At 41.8% G+C, this 21,426-nt stretch overlaps 1 protein-coding gene across 1 annotated transcript in view; it reads right to left on the bottom strand.

Annotated features, from left to right (window-relative positions):
• The window catches only part of parp8 (poly (ADP-ribose) polymerase family, member 8), a 59,388-nt gene extending 41,137 nt beyond the window's left edge, over positions 1-18,251 (bottom strand). Inside the window, exons 1-3 of the mRNA XM_079516861.1 lie at positions 17,962-18,251; positions 15,416-15,470; positions 1,749-1,786 (exon numbers count right to left, since the gene is read on the bottom strand). Coding sequence (XP_079372987.1) covers positions 1,749-1,786; positions 15,416-15,470; positions 17,962-18,055 — 187 coding nt within the window. The 5' untranslated portion in view covers positions 18,056-18,251. The remainder of the gene's footprint in view (positions 1-1,748; positions 1,787-15,415; positions 15,471-17,961) is intronic.
• Positions 18,252-21,426: the final 3,175 nt, after the last annotated feature.

Here is a 21,426-nt window from a genome sequence, read left to right as displayed (position 1 = left end):
CAAAAACTATATTAATCTGGGTGTCGTTGATACGAAAAGGTTTGAGAACCACTGTCCTAGTGAATTCCTTTAGCCCACAGCAGAACGGTTGGTCCAAAATGAATGACTGCACTAATCATCCATGGCCGTTAACTTCCTCGCGTGACATGATGCCCCAAAGTGGCTCTCTTGTCACCACACAGACCTAATAGCTCATCAAGTTAATGAACACATAAATGTGTGTTAGGTCAGCGCTGAGGCCAGAACAGAATGGAGAGCGTGACGACAGAGAGCGGGACGTGACCCGTGGCTTTGACCTTTCAGCACTCAACAATCCATTTCCCCAGCCAAAATAAAAAACAAAAAAACGGAGCCTCACAGGCTCTTACAGTGACAGTTGCTGTACACTAGAGCAGTGGTTCTCAACCTGTGGGTCGGGGTTGCCCACAATAACTTTGAGCGGGTCACCAGATCACAGTGAAGTGACAATTTAATGACTTTTAAGACCTTTTTCATAACCCCCCCCCCCCCCCACCCTCCCACCCCGACGCCCCCAAAAGGCAATTCCTGCATCAAAAGTACAAACTAAATCAGCTATTGTCACAAGCTATATTTATCGAACAAAATGTAATGCTTCAACTCCAACAGCTCCAAGTGCTTATCAGATTCAGGTTGGGGGATGGTGTGTGTGTGTGTGTGTGTGTGTGTGGGGGGGGGGGGGGGGGGGCTCCCCGATCCCCAGTTCAAATTATGATTATTTTTGGGAGGTCCCCAGTTCAAATATTATTATTTTGGGGGGGTCGCGGCCTAAAAAGATTGAGAGCTATACTGCACTAGAACAGTGGTCTCTCAAATATACATGTTTTTGCTCAATATGTTCGCCTCAGTGTTTAATCATTCTGTCCGGTGTCTCAACAACTACCGGCGCGGCGTATATTATCTCTTGCTTGGCATACTCTGCCATACAGATAGCCACAGTGTAATGTTTTATTCTCAACGTTTTAAGTAAACACAAAACTAATCTTCTTCCACCACTGGCCATTTTAAACATTGTCAGAATCCTACTTTGTTGGAGTTCATTTGGTGTGCTGTAAGTGACTTTGAGAGCAGTGCCGTGTAAGTCAATGAAGAGGCTATCTTTGGCATGTCTATTTATAATCAATCTACTGAAGATATCTGACTAAAAGTTGGGAGTTACCATGGTAACTACACAACCCAAACCTTGAACCAAAGTGTCACTGTGCTTTAAAGGAGCATTGTCGTCACTGTCGGGTGGAAAGGATATTTCCTAAACAGTTTCAAGTGATGGAAAAAATAGAACATTATTTAAAGTGAAGGTGGATGTGATGTGTTTTTGTCTAAACCCCCATAGGATCTTATTTTTATGCAGAAAATACGCTTTGTCCTCTACACGAGTGTTTTGTTGTTCATTGTTCTAAAAAAGATATTCCGCTGTTAATATATTAATTAACCACCAATTATGAAGCAGTCACTGCTTTTGTTTAACATTATTGCTTGAATGTGGAAAAGGTGTGATTTAACCAGAGATTATCTTTAAAAAAAGTGGTGCCATCTTATGAGTTTTAGAGAGGACCAATTATATGAAGATAGGTTGAAAATGGGTGAAGTGCTCCTTTAACCAGCTAATTTGACACAACTAATGGAGATCTACAAATCTACAATGTCTGCTCATTTTCCCACCAAAGGTTTTATAAGCAGTGGTGTAACACATTGTTGACACAGCAAGACTGAACGGAGGAGGGTCTTACCTGGGTAATCATCAGAGACGTGCACCGAATAAGAAATCCTACAAGAGGCAAAAGAACACACAGCAAAATAAAGCATTAATACACTCAAAACTCATTGGTTCTCAAACTGTGTGTGTGTGTGTGTGTGTGTGTGTGTGTGTGTGTGTGTGTAAATCTGGACTTATATACATACATCTGGACTTGTATCACGATACAAGTCCAGATGTGACTACCGTTTTGCACGAAATGCTACAAATCCTGAATGTGTCTGATTGCCGTGGAAACTTTGCACGCAACATCACACCCTCTTTATATAGGCTATTTTTTTTCCTGTAAACTGACAGTAAATAATAATACTAATAATAATAAACTTAATTTATATAGCACCTTTCAAAAGCAAGTTTACAAAGTGCTTCACAACACAAATTACAACAAAGTATAAAAAACAAACAGACAGAGCAAAACCAATTACAATTTAAAACAAAAGCAATCAAATGAGCACAAGCATTAGCCAAAGGCTCTAACAAAAAGCCATCCTATAAAAATGAGTCTTTAGGAGAGTTTTAAAAGTGCCCAATGAGGTAGCCTGTCTAACTTCCAATAGAAGTTGATTCCACAGGTGAGGGGCCCTTACAACAAAGGCTCTATCACCTTCTGTTATGAGTCTTGCCGTGGTGGTCACCTTGAGGAGCAGCTTATCTGCCGATCTGAGTTTGCGGGTAGGCACATAGGGGGGCACGAGGTCGGAAATATGGGTGACGCAGTCACGCACAGCAAAGGTCGTCGGGATCGGGATACGAATCCGTGACACGCTGTCAGGCTGGCATTGCAGCCTAGGCTGCCCGGACCACCACCCCAGCGGCCCAGGCCACAATCACACCACTTTTTACCTCATCGTGGTGCTACAACAGCCCACTAGAACTGCCTAGAACTCTTGAACCGTAAGGTCGTACAATGGGTCTTCTCTCCCCACATGCCATTTGTAGCAGATTCATTACATTTTCCCGGCATTTTGTGTTTTCTTCAAAACGCTCTACTACTCCTACATGCTATGGTTGACAGCCTTCCAAAGTGTGTGGAGACCTGCTCCGCGGAGCACACCTTTCTAGTCGGTGAATACATTTGCATACTGTAGTTACTGTATAATTACTGTGTATCGCTTTGTTTCTGTATGCACATTTTTGACAGTCAATCCAGGGGTGTCGCAGAATACTTTGGCTAATGTTCCCCCCAGATTAGGGATGCTGGGATTCAAGTGCTAAAACATCAAGTTATGTTCAATCTGTCCGAATGGAAACTGATATCCTTTGCATGTTTTCCTCGTGACATAACTGTATCACTTAGGGGGGGAAGATTGACATATTTACGTAGCGTTGACATAAATGTAAGGTGCTATATAGTAGCAATGTAATTCCGGGGTGCCGTGGATGAAAAGGTTACTTAAAGGGGTGACGTGAGAGTAATTTGGTTACGGTATGCGCATGCTTCATTGAAATCCTCATCATACCAGCTTGGAGGAGTCAGCACTGCACACAGTGACATTATCACGGACTGTCATGGTCGAATGGAATGAGTGCTCTCTGTGGAGCATTTATAAGGCCTCATTAATACCTTGCTGTATGTGTATGATGCGTGCCAAAATGAGGCTGAGCACATCTGGCATTTTGGGCACACAAACAGCGCCGCACAACAGCACGTATAATTTTACAATTGATGGCGCTGTTTATTGCTATGAGCCGTTTGACTCTCAGTGAAACAGTCTAGCAGGAAACCACGTGATCGCAAAAAAAAACAGCCACCGTCCACTTCCATGTTATTGTACTTTATAAATGCCTGCATCTCGGCTTCTGCGTCGTTCCTCTCCTTTTTTGGCCAGCATGCTACTTTCAACGAACTAGAGAACCGAGGGTCAAAATGATTTTTGCGGAAGCACAGAGAAAACCTCTGTGTTTATCAAGGGATCGATCATACTGGAGATCAGTGTTGGGCAATATTACTTAGGAGAGTGATATGTTACTTATTACTTATTACTCCTTTATAGAAAAAGTAATAATATTACATTACTTATTACTTGGAATCAAGACTAATATATTACATGTTATACTATATTACATATTACTTTTGCTCCCCCCACACCCGCAAGAAAAGGGATGTACAACAACACAATCTGTTTAGTCAGCTTCTTTTAGAACTGAATCCAATTGTTTTCAATAATAATATTATGAAGAAGAGTCACCAATCAGCCTAAAAGGCTATACAATAAAGCAGCAATCTCTCTCGACCTTTTAAATGAAATGTTTTCAAGCCAACAGCACCTTTTTATTTTTTGTTTTCCTTTTTGTCTTTGTTTTTTGTTTTCCATTAGGCAAGGCATTTGGCCTGCAAAAACCTAACCAAAAATGTATTACTGTAAGGTTAGATAAAGACAATTAATTTTACTATTAAGGGTTCCGGCTTTCTGCCCATGCATAATGCCCACAGTGTTTTTATTTTCCTTTTGTTTTCTGTGTATATCGATAGGTAACCTGTGACATATTTATTTTTCTCGCTGTCATTGTTTCTAGTTTTATTTGTCTTTATGTTGTCCTATGTGTTGGTTTTTGTATCTGTATGACTACACCGTGGTGTTCACATAAAATAAAAATATAAAGTATTAAAAAAAAGCCAACAGCCAACAAAACAAAAAAGTAATATGAAATATGTGTTAATTTTACAAAGTAAATAGGTATAATATTACTGTTTTGGCAGAGTAATACCTTACTTTACTCGTTACTGGGAAAAGTAATAATATTACAGTTATATATCACTAGTAACTACAGTTACTGCCTAACACTGCTAGAGATAAATATTCTGTGACTACTTGAAAGGTAGAGAAAAGCGAAAAATCGCTGGCAGGGGCTGAACTATTTATTTACTCTGGCTGTAAATGACTTACCATGATGAAAGACTGTTGATGATTATTGCAATAATATTGTTAATCACATTTGTTATGGCCACAATATTAACCGTGTGACATGAAATCGCCATGTCCCATCATCCCATGCCATGATCCCATGCCTATGTCTAAGAATAAACGATATAGTAACCTTATGTGCTTGTGTGCTGCTGGTCAGCCGTTTCCTATAGAGCGTCGCAGTCCCGCCCCCTACCATGGACCAGGAAATGAATCCCAATGCATTTTTCCCATAGACATTTGCAAAAGTATTTATTTAAAGACGGTTACGCCACGGACAAAGCCAACTCGAGTCGTGACAACTCATGACAACACAAACAATATTTTGGACCAAACAAATAATTACAAAGAAGAAAAACAACAAAAAAAGTGTTGTAACCTGCCGTTTTTTTCTTCTTTCTAATTATTTTTTTGGCCCCAAAAATTGTGTTTGTTGTCATGATTTGTCACGACTCGAGTTGGCTTTGTCCGCGGCGTAAACGTCTTTAAATAAATACTTTCTGAAATGTCTATGAGGAAAATGAACGGAGAATCATTTCCTGGTCCATGGTAATGGGCGGGACTGCGACGCTCTATTGAATGCATGAATAATGAGTCATTGGAGATGAGGCTCATATCAAAGAGTGCTGACAAACAGGTGTGCACGTTCTGTGCATGTTGTGTGCAAGTTGTGCGCACGTTTGTGTGCACATGTCCGTGTAGCTGTGCTGATGCAGCTGCATGACCCGGAAACACCTCAAAGCACCTTCTGTTTCTGATCATCAGCAATTCTACCTGTACGTCGTCCATACAGTATGCACCTACCGTAGCTCTCTTTAACCCATTAAGACCTGAGGCCGATTCTACAAAATGCCTTTGAAATCTGTGCTTCTCATACTTTTCCGCGCCGTGGACAGAACATTTGTTTTAACACATTGACTGACAAGCACGTCATATTCCAAATCCAATGCTTGACTGTCACTGCCAAGCGGGGAATATTCCGTTATGTGGTCTTTTCAGTAGTTTACGAATGATACATGGATCTTCGCCAACGATGCTGCCAAACAAGTCTATGAAGCTATCTATGAAATCTATGAAAATGTTTGTCTGCAACACAATTAAATACAATATGTAGTGGGGATCCCTGCCTCATCTCTCTCTCAACTAAGCGGTCCTCCTTGACCTGAAGACCCCTGAAAACAGCTGTGTTGTCCAGTGTGACCACATGCTCAAGATGCTCCTACTCCTCCTACGACCGACCCGTACCCAAATAGGCCCGTGAAAAATGTACCCATAGCCGAATGGAATAGTTAGAATACCGGGTTCCGAATCTAAAAAGTACAGAGAGATGTCAGAACCGGAGCTGAATGGACCTGGCTATTATTAGAAATAGGAGTTCCGACCCCGAGCAGTACCAAGAGATGTTGGACCGTACCCGTACAAAATCCGAGGCCCCAAATGACCCATGCCAACGTTATTATTAAGAGTTGTATCGTGCTTTCTTTCTTGTTGTCTACCCAGTTGCGCTACTACTTCTTTACTAAAGTCATGGGACACAAGGCATGCAGGCAGCTCGCCTCCCACTTGCCGGAGGAGAAAAAAGGGGGGGAGCGGGAGGATTGACAGCTGTGACAGCCAATCACTGGGTCCACTCGGGTATTCGTGGAACCGTCATTTCACTGTCAGAGCACCGAGATCCGAGACATACGGTAGCGGGTCCTCGGGTTTACCCGAAGACCTCTAAAGCACATACATAGGACTGTATGGGCTAATAGAAGTTACACCAACGCACTGTAGCAGAACTTCAGAACTCGCTCTCTTCCCCTTTCAACTGAACGCAGCAGGTTTTGAAGAGGAACCTCCCTCTAGATTTCAGATTCAGATTCCTCAGCATAAAGCATTAAACTTAAAATGAATAGACCTCAAATTCCCAGTTCCACTAGTTGTATAAGTGCCCCAACAACGGTGCTTTTGGCAAGACAAACTCAGTACAGATTGTATTCATTAACAACCAACAATGCCTTCCTTCCTGGTTTTCATTTTAGGAAATGTCAACTCATTTTTCAAGGTGAAAATGAGTGCAGTTTTAATTAGACTGAGGTTTTAGTTTGAGTGCTATTTTTATTTTATTTTTTTTTTATTTTTTGGGAGGAGGTTTAGTTATGGGTTGAGCGTCTTGCTCAGGGACACCTCGACACATTACCGGGCCAGGAATGAACCCTGGGACCTTTTGGTGTTATCATTTAAGTGGCTCGAGTCGGAGCACGTTGTAGAAAACATTTCACTCACTGAATAAGCAGGACTGCCGAGATTCTTCCTCTGAGCTGTAATCCAGAGAGGAGAAGTAAACTGAGGAGGTGATTTGTTTGCAGGAGGATTGTTTTCCTATTTGGAGTTGATCTAGTGGGACCCTAAACAACTCACAGGCGAGCTCTCTACCCATTCAGCTATGGCCGCCTCTTCTAGTTTCAATGTAAACAATTAGTTGGGAATGACTTCTACTCTACTGTCTATCCGCAATGATGTGTGTGTGTGTGGGGGAGCTGTGTTCCAATGGATCCAATGTAGTTATTATGTAGTCACAAGCTCTTGGTTTAATATTTAGAAAACACAATTTACAATCTCAAAACGTGGGCTTGTAGATAGGCCATATGCTTGCTCCTTCTGTGTGACCCTGCAGTATTAATATGACAAAGTAACTAACTTATGGAAATACATACAATAATTAATTAATTAACTAAAAAGAAAAGATGAAATACAGAGATATGAGGTTTCTGCCCGACAGCAACTATGTGTGTGTGTGTGTGTGTGTGTGTGTGTGTGTGTGTGTGTGTGTGTGTGTGTGTGTGTGTGTGTGTGTGTGTGTGTGTGTGTGGAAGCACAAGCGCTACTGTGTAGACAACAACAAGAAAGAGCCTTGGATCCTCGGGTTTTGTACGGGTACGGTCTGTAATCTCTTGGTACTATAAGAACTCCATTCGGTTCTGGCCTGGATACATTTCTTACGGGTCTATTTGGGTACAGGTCCGACTGAAGTCCTTTGAAAGAGCAGCGAACATGCAGCGCCAGTCCCCAAGTTTCTGACTGACTGAAACGGCCATATGGTTCATACCAGTGTTGTAAACAAGCCCCAAAGAAGCGACTAGGCTATGAGCAATTAAACAAACATTGCCTATTTGAAAATAGCCCATCTACAAGCTCACAATGCGTCACAATCTGCTACTTTCAAAATAATCCTGAAGAAAATGTGAAAATGTTTGAATATTATTTATACTTACATTTTCAACTTATCTTCATATAATTGGTACCATTTGTTTCTACTCCGTCTGTGTCTCATAGGAGAGCTGTGGACACTTCAGAAACCCATCTACAAGTGACATCATCATTAGGCTTTTATTTTTATTTTTTTTAATATTTCACATTTTGTATTAACGCAATGGCTTTTATTATAGCTTGCTGACTTTCCAGGAATAGAAAGTCTGCTGTTTCTATTAGCTTGGATTCCCCATCGATGATGTCACTGGTTTCTGAACTGTCTACAGCCCACCTCTGAGACACAGACTGAGTAGAAATGGTACCTTCTTATAATGAGCATTAGTGAGGACCAATTATATAAGATAGTTTGAAAATGTCATCCTTTAAACATTTTAACAACACAAATCTTGCATGGGTGTCCCTGGCATAAAATATTGTCAGAAGGGGGTCCGCAGACTGGAGGTCCTTGTCGACATGAAAATGTTTCAGAACCACTGGAATCAGGAAACAAGCTCAAATAAGCAATTCAGAAACAAGCCCAAAACCTGCATCCCAACCAACCACCAATATTTACAAACTAATTTACATTCAAACAAGCTCAAAATCGCTTATAAAAAAAGAGCGCCGAAGTCCTGACGTCACTCGCTCATCCCCTGTACTTGTTCACAGAAGTAATTTCTCTATGGAGAATAACATGCGGTAATCTTGAAATCGTCTCATATAAGCATTGTGGTCCAAAAATAAACAAGCTGTCTCTGCGATATTGTCAGGGAGGTGCCTCTGTATCGTTTACGACAGTCAGTCACTTATATTTGATAGTCTGTTTCTAGCAAAAATTTAACTAATTTAGCAGCAGTAACATTTGTGTTTTCTCTCAGTCAGTTGATTCTTCATATCCATGAGTGAAACGACCAGGATGACATGTTAATTTTTCAAACAGTTCTTATATGAGGCGATCTAAAATCCCCTTATGGGGATTACAATGCAAATAAAAAGTACATGAACCTGTGTACTTGCGCCCTCTACCGATATTAACGTCAGACTTCGGTGCTCTATAAGCAGACATGACAACACTGGGTGATACTAACTTTCACACTTGAACAATGGTATCCCTATTCATTCATAATTTCTGTGAAAATAGCATAACATTCCGCCTACAATTCCGATCTAAAAGCTCATCTACAAGCTCAGGTTGCACCGCTTTGTGAGCTTGTAGATCGGATATTTTCGGACGAATTGATTTGCAGTAGAAGGACGGGCGCTGATGGCCTACTAGTGGTTAAGGCACATACAGACTGAAAGCGAGGCTTGGGTTCGATTCCAAAACCTTTGCTTGCATGTCACTTCCTGACTCTTTCCCCGTTTCCTGTCAATACCCCAGTCAACTAAGTATGTCCAATTTACAATTCAGCCATTTAGCAGGCACTCTTAATCCAGAGCGATTTTGGACTTGAGAGCTACTTTCAAAATGACCGGCTCAACAAGATCTACCCATCAAACAGATTATCCCATTGCTGAAAATAGTTATGTTCAAATATGTACCTGAGGGGGCTTTGGAATAGCAGCGATGGTGTTTTAAAAGACAAACACACTTGGAATGGGAAATAGAGGGGTGGAAATGGAGTTGGAAGTGTTTTCTTGTATAACTTTGTAATGCTACTACAGCTGTTTGTGTGAAACACTCTTGAAAACAAAGTATTGCATAAGCCTTTTTGATGTCAATCAAGTCAACAAGTCAAGTGGCAGAAAAATAGTTTAAAAAATATATATATTTAAATTATATATTTTTAGGGGAATGTCATGTGATCTACCAGCATAGCCTTTGTGATCTACTGGTAGATCACGATCTACCTTTTGGGCACCCCTGGTCTAAACAGTATATCAAAAAATAAGTAATACAAACTATACAAACTATAGGATGTCAGGTCTACAAATGAACCTGGCATCTGTCTAACATGCTATCAAAATTACATTTTAACCTTTGCATAAGCGTCAAGGCAAGTGCTACAGGCACTACAGTCTGAAGCGGTGAGTCTAAGAGTAGAGGATGTCTTCAGAGTCAACACAATTAAGTAAGTGTTTACGTAAATAACAGCTCTTGTTTCACGGGATGCCAGATACATTTACAACCGCACCCTCAATTGACTCGGTTTAAATATTGCACGTGACAAGAACCTCAAACGAGTGCACATGAGAGCACCAGCTGTCCACAAATTGAAACAGAAGCAGGAAACGTGACAAAATAAACGTTCTTAGTCACCGGTGTAACCATGTCGATACCACATAACCCACATCCTGCATCCATTGTTCTGAGAGCTGCAACAAACTCCAAACAACAGTGGATAACTAGATTAAATAACTATAGATTCAATTAAACAAATAAAAAACGTTTTTTTTATAAAAAGGAAACAAATTGGTTGTTCATTATTAAGTGCATCGTCTCATCTTCTCAAAATGGGAATATAGAGTACATTTATAATTGCTCTTTAATTAAAGCCTCACTATGTAACCTTTTTAATTAATACAATTTAATTGAATTAACGTTGGTTAAATCATGTCAAAGGTCATGTCTCACCTGTCACAGGATCCGATACAAATTTTGACTTAATGGTCAAGATTACATTTATCCCCTGAGCAAGCAGGCATGCTCTATTAGATCAATGATAACAATGTCAGTAATTAACAAATTAACTGCTTATGACGGAGTATTCCGCCATATAAAATCCAACCGTCTCCTTGTGTTTTGCACGTATGCGCTCTGCCGTTCAGTTCTTGTTTACTGTTTAGGGCATAGTTATATATAATAGAGACGTCACCGGATTTCTCCTCCCATCCACTTGCATTGAGTTGCTCACTCAGCGCATGAGGAGATTTCACCCCTTCCTCCTTGGTTGGAATTCTGGCATTCTGGGATGCATTTAGGCCATACGTGAACGCGGTGGGCCAAACAAATGAACGAATACCGTGCGTGCGTGCGTGCGTGCGTGCGTGCGTGCGTGCGTGCGTGCGTGCGTGCGTGCGTGCGTGCGTGCGTGCGAGTCATGAACGAGCGTGGCCGCAGTTGTGTATTGGCTCGGCGCGTTCATGTGATTGGCCCAGTGCCACTCGAGCGGCAGTACCTAGTTTCGGCCACCATGACTTTTTCACTTCCGTGTTTCCTCTCTGTGACGTCTCTATTAATATATACTCTAAGGTTTAGGGGGTTACTAAAGTTGCTCATAACTCCAAATCTACGTTTTCCATGTTTTTGACCAAACGGCAAACGCTGATGTTTGGGGGTCTTTTCAGATTGTCCGGTGATCCCGATTGGAACATTGGCCTCATTTTAGCTCGCTAGCATTAACGCTAATAACGTAGCATCTAAAATGGAACCCAAAATTGGACGTGCATCATACTAAAACAGATGCAGATCTGGTGGCGCACAAGCACCACCACTTTATTCCACCAGGGTTAATATTAAGCAGGGAAACCAAGTTCAAAACTGGGGTAGAAGAGAAAAGTTGCATACTTGCTTTAAGCTAAATTACATTTTATCCGATTACTCAATAAAATAAAATTAAAAAAAACTGAAAAGCATCTGCAGGCCTATCATTTTAGATCTTAGCTATATTTTAGCCACTTTAATAATTCGGTAGAATACCCAATTACAAAAATATCTGATAGCAGCAGCCCTAATTGGCAGTCAAGAACAACACATCATGTAAAAACAAAACAGCAACAAATTTGAAGCTGTTATTGTAGATCTGCTTCGCATAATTTTGTCAGGAATGTAATTTGGTGTTACCACCTGGCCCTGGGCACTGTGGGCAGCGCCGACACTTCTGCTTGACAAGCATCTGGTTGCTGTTGTGACCAATTATCACCCATGTTTCATGTGTCGTCACTCACCACCGTTAACCAGAAATGCTGCTGAGCAACAACCAGCGGTGTTTTCAGTCGGTTCGTTTCCGAGCAGAACCAATCATTTAACCCAGTGGTTCTCAGAGGCCCCTTTTGCACCAAAAGAACTCCTTGGAACCTTGGTGCTTTCACGGAACCGGCCGCTGACTGACTTGCGTTTCCAGTTTCCACCAGTTTAAAGCACCATCCTTATTAGGGTCAGGAGTCCCCAAGTTGCCGCAGGTTCGATTCCAGGCCTGGCCAGCAATGTGTTGAATAAATAACAGAAATTCAATCATCAATGGCAGTAGTTTCGGCCACCATGACTTTTTCACTTCAGTGTTTCCTCTCGTGACGTCTCTATTAATATATCAGTACAACCACAGTCTAATACTGTCATACTGGGAGCTGACCATTACAAGCAAAGTCCAATACTGTCATACTGGGAGCTGACCAGTACTACCACAGTCATCATAACCACTGTGGTTGCCGCAATGCAACCATGTGTTGTACCAAGTTGGTACAACACATGAATCTCCATATGTGGAGCTGACTATCATCACCTGGATCTCCATATATGAAGATCACGTCACTGACCTCATCAAACCCTGGATAGCCATACATGGAGAAGACTGGATCATCACCTACATGTGCATATATGGAGCCGGCCAGCAAATCTACATCTGACCTCACTGACACCAGATTAATAGTTTACTGTAACTCGTGCTTCTCAACTTTGCCGTATTAAGAAGCTCTGTTGTTTCAGGCCTGAAAATTCAATTAAAAAAAATAAAATAAAAAGATCCCTGATGTCATCAATATTTAGCCCATATATGGGAATGTCAATATATTGTGACAGTCTTGATAACCAGTGGGGTTGCCGTGACGCGAGTCACACTTGCAAATGAACCAAGTTGGTTGGTACAACACATGGATCTCCATACAACTGTATGTGGAGCGGACTATCATCACCTGGAAAGAGAGACAGACTGTCTTTGTATTTAAAGTCCAGATGTTGCCACATGGCTCAATGTGTGTCAACCTCACAGCTTTTCAGGAAATGTGCAACTTCCCTGTTCAGCTGAAAACACACAGTCATGTGTGTGCTTGTGAAACAGTAACTGCACTTCACCATACAACGCTACATGACGACTGGGCCAGGCCGCTTCACAAAGACAATCCTACCCACTGTTGTTGTATATGTTTTTGAAGTATTAAAGGAGAATTCCATACTAGAAGGCTTTCTTACCTTTATTTGTAGTTGTTACGTCCCCACCAAAGAGGTACAGGTGTTATATTGTGCAAAAGTGCATTATTGGCTATTTCCCCTAATATAATATAAATTGAAACTTTGCCACGGACACATTTTGTCCGTGTACGGAGATATAGCTGAGCCCTGCGTGGAACCCAATTTCGATAATTGGGTAGCAAAAAGCGGAATATCAAAAGTCAGAAGATAATACAAAACACACAGTCATGTCAGGTGTTTGTGGTCAGGCTGTCCTGGCTCTCATGCAGTGCTATTAATACACAGCGTCTCAGGGGTTCTGGTGACAAGCTTCTCTTTTTGTTCTACTTACACACGCTAGCTATTCTTCTTCTTCTCATCACTATGGATATTATACACTCTGTACACCTGCTGTCCCTGTTGTTTTTGGGCGTGTTAGACAGAAATGGACACTCACTCATTCGCTCATTAGCCCCTCTCCTAGTATATAAACCCATTGTAAGTTCAAACTCCATGTTAACCATGTTAGACTCATTAAAAGCACAAGTCCTTTGGGGGGGAGGTTCACCAACTTATTTTTTACTTTACTTCTTTATTTTATTTCATCCAAAATAAAGAAAACATTTGAACAAAACAGCCCCCTCACGCATTAGGACAGTATCAGTCACCATTAAGCAGGGACGTCTTCTCAATTAATCGACTAGCATGGTTAAAATGTTTGAAGTTACAATGGGTTCACAATCATAATATAGGAGGGAGGTCGGTGTGTCAGATAAAATTAATATCAAATATCAAAATATTGAATCAAGCAACTTAAAAACTGGTGAAACACAAAAGCCAGAGATAATTATATCACCCCATTGTTTTAATGTGAAATAAGCAAATAACCCTTTAAGTTAGAGAGGCTTTCGAGCGTGGCACGCTTGAAACAGCGTCATAGTGGTAACCTATACGATTAATCTGGGAGTTTGATGGTGAGCTTTGGAGTTCTTCTTTGAAGAAGAAACCAGAAACCAACACTAAATGTATATTGCAGTGCAAATTTTATATTGCGATGAAACAGGACAATGTCATGCCAGTTGAGTGAACTTTTATTCGGTTTCTGTTCAATCATCTAACGTCATAGCAAAATGAGTCACGTGACTTAAAGGTGCTGTGAGTGATTGGTTAAAATAAGTTAAGTTAAACGTTCTATACTGTAAGTGATTGTTCAGTAACATGTTCAGGTGGGTCACCAATTCAATCAGAAGAGAGGGGTGATTTTTAATTGAGTATACCTGACGAAGGCCCCTGAGGCCGAAACGTATTTTTTATCCGCTCTGTTGTCAATAAATTATTTTGGGAGCTTTTAAAACGGTGTGCGGATCTCCTCTCTTCTTTCTCAGTTATTTGTTGGATCCTGCACCCGTTGCAATTTGTGGATGTGCGTGCAGCCATGCACCTCTTGACCATTACGGGTGATTTTTAACCCACAGCACGGATTAGTTTTAACCCTCCACGCATGTCGGGAGCCACAGGTGATTTTTAACCCGCAGCACGGGTGATTTTTAACCCGCAGCAGGGGTTTGTGTGACTAATGTCTGTAGGACTGTTGGTATGTCTTCTATGTTCCAGTTTTGTCTACTCATTCAATGTCACTTGTTTATCCTGTAGGAGTTCTCGGTCTCTCCCGAATGAAAGGAGGCTCTTATGTAACTGTGGCACATTTACATTGACTACTGAAACTGAAATGTTGATTGATGTGTATTGTCAATAGGTAAAATTAATCAATACAAAATATTGGAATTGGTATCCCAACCTGAACATGTATTTTCGGTTTATGAAAGAGCTGGAGAGACCCCTGTTACTGAACAAACACTCCACAGCAACGATTACACTCCACACGTCCCAGACTCGTCTCCCTTCTGGCCCAAACTGTGGAACAAACTCCCCATTGCAGTTATAACTGCAGACTCACTCCCAATCTTCCGTCGTAATCTGAAGACTCACCTCTTCAGACTGTACTTTAGTGCGCAGCACTTGCCCTAGCCTTGTCGAGCATGCAATCTTATGCAAAGGTTAGCATGTTATTTAGACAGATGACAGATCCATTTGTTGACCTGGCAACCTATAGTGTATATAGTTTCAATGTACAGAATATTATTTTTTTTATATCTTACTGTAGATTACTGAGGCTACACTGTCTCTCTGCATTTTATGTACAGTATGTGTTTACCTTGCTTATTGTAAATCGCTCTGGATTAAGAGCATCTGCTAAATGCCTACATTGTAAATTAGTAAATTACTAATGCAATATAGAGCTATTTAACACTTATTTTAATCTAATAATACTAATACAAAATAATCACCATCATCATCACACATATAAAGGTTTATGATAAAATAATGTTTTACCTTTTGGGTCCCTTGCAGTATGTAAATGTAAAGGTGGAGTCAGCGTATCTGAAATCTAGAACACAACAGTAGAACAGTTAGGGCTGGGCTAGCTCTGGTCCATAGCCTTCTACTGCTTCTACGATTCTGCCCTGCAGTATAAGACTATGGGTCTTTCGGTTTTAAATCTCAAATCGAAATCAGACCAGCCTCTCCTCTTTAGCGTATTTTAAAAGAACGTTTTTGCTACTCACCAAAACAAAGGCGGGTTGTGTCATTAGAAAGCCTACTTTCCTTAGTGGACGCACTCTGAGCCCCCCACCACACGTATAAACGGTACTTTTTGGCCAGAAAGGGATTTTTTTCACCGGAGGAAAAATATTCTCTATGAGGCAGTTCTCTGGGCAAAATCGGTAGAGGGCGCATTGGAGTAACTAAAAGTATTTTTTTCCCGGTGGAAACAAAATCCCTTTTTGGCCAAAAAGTACCATTTATACGTGTGGTGGGGGGCTCAGAGTGCGTCCACTAAGGAAAGTAGGCTTTCTATTGACACAACCCGTCTTTGTATTGGTGAGTAGGTCAAACGTTTGTGAGATTTCCACTAAAGAGGAGAGGCTGGTCTGATTTCGATTTGAGATTTAAAACCGAAAGTCCCATAGCCTTATACTGCAGGGCAGAATCGTAGAAGCAGTAGAAGGCTATGGACCAGAGCTAGGGCTGGGCCATGTATATCACTTCAAAATAAAAGAGTAGAACAGTTAGGGCTGGGCAATACGACTTCAAAATAAAACAGTGGAACAGTTAAGGCTGGGCCATATCACTTCACATCAATATCACAATTATTTCACACTAAGTGTTATGGAGCCTTATGAGTGCATCATAATGTGACTATGATGCATTGTAGACCCGATCTTTACCGTTGATATAAATTGTAAATGGAAGCGTAGAAGAAGTGAAATAAAGTTTGCAATTATCATCTGGCACATGCAGGACAGAGGAAGTCTTCAACAAGTCTAGTTTCCATGACAACATCAAACGGGCTTATGTAAAGGAGACAAAGTGCTGAACATAATATAAATCATGTCAAGTAGACCACTGGTTCCCAAACAGTGGGTCAGGACCCATTTGTGGGTCACGGACCACTTATTGGGTCACGACTTGAGTACAAATTCCATTCCACCCCCCCCAAAAAAGACTTATATACATTTTAATATGAAATTCCATAAATCAAAAAATGTAATTAAGTAGGCCTAGTAGTGAAAATAGCCGATTCACAAGCTCGCTAGCATTGTGCGCTTGTAGATCTGCTATTTTCACTAGTTTGGGTCCCGGGGAGACATACATACAATTTCAGTTTTGGGACACGGGCTCAAAAGTTTGAACCACTGATGTAGAGTAGAGTAGTAGACTAGTGGTTCTCAGGCATTTTCATGTCAAAGGCCCCCTATCTGAAATTGTTTTGTCAGGGACACCCAGACGCACCATATAATGGATATATTAGTAAGACATTATTAACGTGTTGTGACTCGTGAGCTTGAAGATTGGCTATTAGCCGATGTATAGGTTGAAAGTGGTCAAACTGATTAGGGCCCTGGGGATCACCTGGTACCATGCACCTCCGCCACACCCTACGTTGAGAATCACTGATGTAGGGTAGCATTTTTTTTATTATGCTAGGCTAGCCTACAAATAAATTGCATTTATTTTTATTTGAGGGGGTCAAGCCACTTGAACCCTAGAAGCCCAATATTGGTGGTGTGTGTAATTTTCGAGTGGTAGGCCTAGTTATAACAGTATGGAGGATACTATAGGCTCCATATTATATAGGGCCTATTATCAATGTATGTTGATTCTTTCTTTCGCCAGCACACACACCACAAGAAATTCAACATGTCTCTAAGCCAATAACCCTTGACTTTACAGTGATGATGCTATTTGTATTTGATCATGAGGTTAATGTATTGTATATAGGGGTCTATAATAACACCAAACCATATGATGTACATTTTAAGGGAGGCACATATCCATCCAGATTCCAGCTGTTATAGGGCGGTGGGTGGGTGGGTGGGGGTTGATGATAAGTTACCGTGGGAGGATGGATATACATCAGTGTCTCTCAAAGTAGGGCCCGGGGACCCCCAGGGTGGTCCTTGAGTGCAGTTGCAGGGAGGGGACCCCCCCCCCCCCCCCCCGCCCAAACATGTTAATAGGCTACTATTGCATCAAAATCAGTCACAAACACTTAAACCCTACTATATCGGCTATTTTTTATTTTAATTTGTTTTTTGAAACGTGTTAACACAAAATCGTGTATGGGAGGGCTCCAGCTGGTAGGCTACCACTATACCAGATGGGTGTCATCTTGGCCAAATGCATGATGGGTCCTTTGGCTTTGACATGGAAAGCACCAACGGTACACTAGCCTCGGATCAAAGACTAGTATAGATGTAATGGATAGACTCGATCAAATACATCCATGGTGGTCTTTGATCCGAGGCTATATAAGCGGTATAGGCTATATTATATACATCCTGCTACAATGCATCTAGTAGGCTGAACCACCTCACCGGAGAAAAGGCAGTAGTCCTTCTCCGCCTTGCACCTCTGAACAACGGTGTCCACGTCTTTCTGTATCCTCTCTTGCCGAGAACACATCCCCATCAAGTAGCACACAAGCCCGGCCGCGTTCTCTACTGCCTCCTCCGTCTCTCTCCCAGCAGCAGCGACACAGCGGCGGCGGTGATATAAACAACAATATTCTGTCTATGATTATGTTATCCTCACGGGAAACCATGTAGAATTGTTATGAATAAAAGTGTTTATTCCGCAATAATCCACAGCGATCAGAGCTGTAACGAAGTGGGGTGTGTGTGGCTGGCTTCTGTTATTTTGCAGTGTGTGTGTGTCTCAGGTGCTGTTTTCAAGAAGCGAACATCATCATCATCAGCATCGTCGTCGGCTCGTCGCTGTCGTCATGTGTCTGTCACTGTCACGCGATTCCTACGGCAGGACACCTCGATGTATGTTTCATGGAGAGAAGCGGTTATCATAATAATAATAATACTATAGCAATGGCGCTGATAGGGAGATAGATATACACACAGACGCGTCCTGTATGGATGGCAGCCTGGCTGACTGACTGTGGCCTTAAAGTGAAACGGAAACCAGAGAGCTGTGTGCTCTTTCTGTCATTCTGTGTGCAATTGTGCATGTGCGCGCGTGTGAGACGCGAGTCACTGGTGGCGAAAAAAGGAACCAGGTGCCTATGTAGGCCTATTCAAGTAATGTAGGCATTTTTGTTTGTGGGCCGAGAACTATACTCTCACTTTAGTTGAGTAGACCTTTTTAATACAGTAGGCTACTTTAAACTTGTGGCAGCTTATTGCATACATTAGGCCTATACAACATGCTAAAACATACATTAAAGTAGCTATAAGCAATAATATGTCAACATTTTAATTACTTTGTTTTTTATTCAGTAGGGGTGTGCTGAAATATCGATATTGCGATATATATCGTATCGTGAGGTACCCATATCGTGACGATATGGGTACCTCACGATACGATATTATCGTCCCACCCCTAGTATTCAGAGAGCCAGCAATGGGTAGAACACTCCCAAACTAGAAAAAGTGCCCCTCGGGGCACTTTTTCTAGTTTGGGAGTGTTCTACCCATTGCTGGCTCTCTGAATACTAGGGGTGGGACGATAATATCGTATCGTGAGGTACCCATATCGTGACGATATGGGTACCTCACGATACGATATTATCGTCCCACCCCTAGTATTCAGAGAGCCAGCAATGGGTAGAACACTCCCAAACTAGAAAAAGTGCCCCTCGGGGCACAGGTCTCCACCAGGCCAGGTCAGGTTGTGGCCTCCTGGTGGCGCTATAATAGGCCAATGTGAAAAGGGTGCCATTTCTTCATACGCCTTTGATGGCAATTGGATGATTTGAGGCATTTTGTTCCAAAAATGTGTTTTGCAAAAATCAACCTGTTGGTGGCGCTATAACAGGCCAATGTGAAAAGGGTGGGATATATTCCTCAGCCTAGTAAGAAAATGTGTGAAAGATTTCACGTAAATTGCATGCTGTGTTCATGATTTGAGGCTTTTGTTCAAAACGGGGCAATCTTGCAAACTGTGAAAGCCAATTATAGCCAATTAGGATGGAATATGAAATATCGGACAGATCCGACTTGAGCACATGACCATAGAGATACTGTGTAACGATTTGTGAGATTTTTGGACAGAATCTGGAGGAGTAATATCAAAAAATGTGTTTTACAAAAGTCGGCCTCCTGGTGGCGCTATAAAAGGCAGATGGGGAAAATGCAGGTCAAAGGTTTGTCCTTGGCCTCTAGGGAGTGTGCATGCAACGTTTCACGCAGATCGGTGCAGTTTTAGGTAAAAAATGTGAAAAGCTGCCTCATGGTGGCGCTATAACAGGCCGTTCTGGAAAATGTGGGGCAGAGGTTCATCGTTGGCATCCAGGGAGTGTGTGTGCAAAGTTTGGCATCGACCGGGTTAACGGTGCCGGAGATTAGCTGGTAACAGACGGACGGAAGGGGACACACACACACGGACGGAGTGCAAAACATACTCTCTCCCCATGCCTTCGGCCTGGTGGAGACAAAAATGTAGTCTCTGTGACACATCTAGGGGCCGCAATCTGCATTCAAAGATGTTCCTAGAAGCTTTGTCATTGGTCGATTTGCCTGTCTACTTCCTGATAGGTTAGTCATTGCGACCGTGTTTTTTCGACCAATGACAAAGCTTCTAGGAACATCTTTGAACTGCAAACTTTGAAAGCCAATGTTAGCCAATTAGGATGAAATATCGGACAGATCCGTCTTGAGCACATGACTATAGAGATACTGTGCAAAGATTTGCGGGATTTTTGGACAAAATATGGAGGATTAATATAAAAAAATATATATTTTGTAATATAAAACAAACGTCGGCCTCTTGGTGGCGCTATAACAGGCCGCTCTGGAAAATTTGTGGCAGAGGTTCATCATTGGCATCTAGGGACCAGTGGCCTAATGCAAAAAACGTCCTACAGATTTGCTCCAAAACTCACGCAATTTGGTACTCACCATCTCTGGAGTCATGCGGTGTGGTCAGACCAATTTTCCAGATAAATATGATTGGGTTCTAAAATGTGCCAGTTTCCCCATCAAACAAAGCAGGGCCACACATAATTTCACTTCCACTCATTAATACAAAACATGCAAAATGCTACAAATGACACTGTCTGTAGCAAAAAATCTGTTTGGTCAAACAGGGTTTTGATACACCTATAGGGTCTTCTTCCTAATGCACATGAAGTGACAATTTAATTAAAGACAGTAAGAAAGACGTATGGATTTTGATGGTGTTATATATTGCCCAAGAACATAGGCACAACTTCTTTCGGCTCATTATGGAGATCCAGAGATCCGCAAATGTCATTTGATACAAAACAAGCTTGCATTTCTACCATGCTGTTTGTACAAAAAGAACAATAAAATAAAAATGTTTACCTTACTAGGCAGTATGAAAATTGATAAAAAACAAACACAGCACTAATAAAGGAGCACTTCACACTTCTCCAACCGTGCTCATTATAATATGGCGCAACATCCGTCTACCCGAGCCGTCCTCACTACAGGGTCTGAGACCCTGTATACACGAGGACGGCTCGGGCTGGACGGCTCGGGCTGTCCTCGTCTGGACATAGCATCAGTCTCAGAGGGTTGTGGTCAGTTCAGGAACCTGTCTGCCAATGTCATCATTGATGGGAGTTACAAGTCAATAGAACTGCAGCCCCGCGCGCACGCACACACAGGCAGGTTTCTAAACTTCCACAGCCCTCCTCTAAGACAGGGGTTCTCAACCTGGGGGTCGCGACGCCTCGGGGGGTCAAATCCTTTTTTTGGGGGGGTAACCAGATAAAAAAAATTGCAACTGAATGGCTGGAAATTGGAAAGTTTACATAGTACACATCTTTCCTTAATGATTACATCTGGTTTCAGTATTTATTTATGATG

This window comes from Electrona antarctica (assembly GCF_951216825.1).
Source record: "Electrona antarctica genome assembly, chromosome: 12".
NCBI lineage: Eukaryota > Metazoa > Chordata > Actinopteri > Myctophiformes > Myctophidae > Electrona > Electrona antarctica.
Note: the sequence above shows the minus strand (reverse complement) of the source record. Positions and strands in the feature narration are given on the sequence as shown.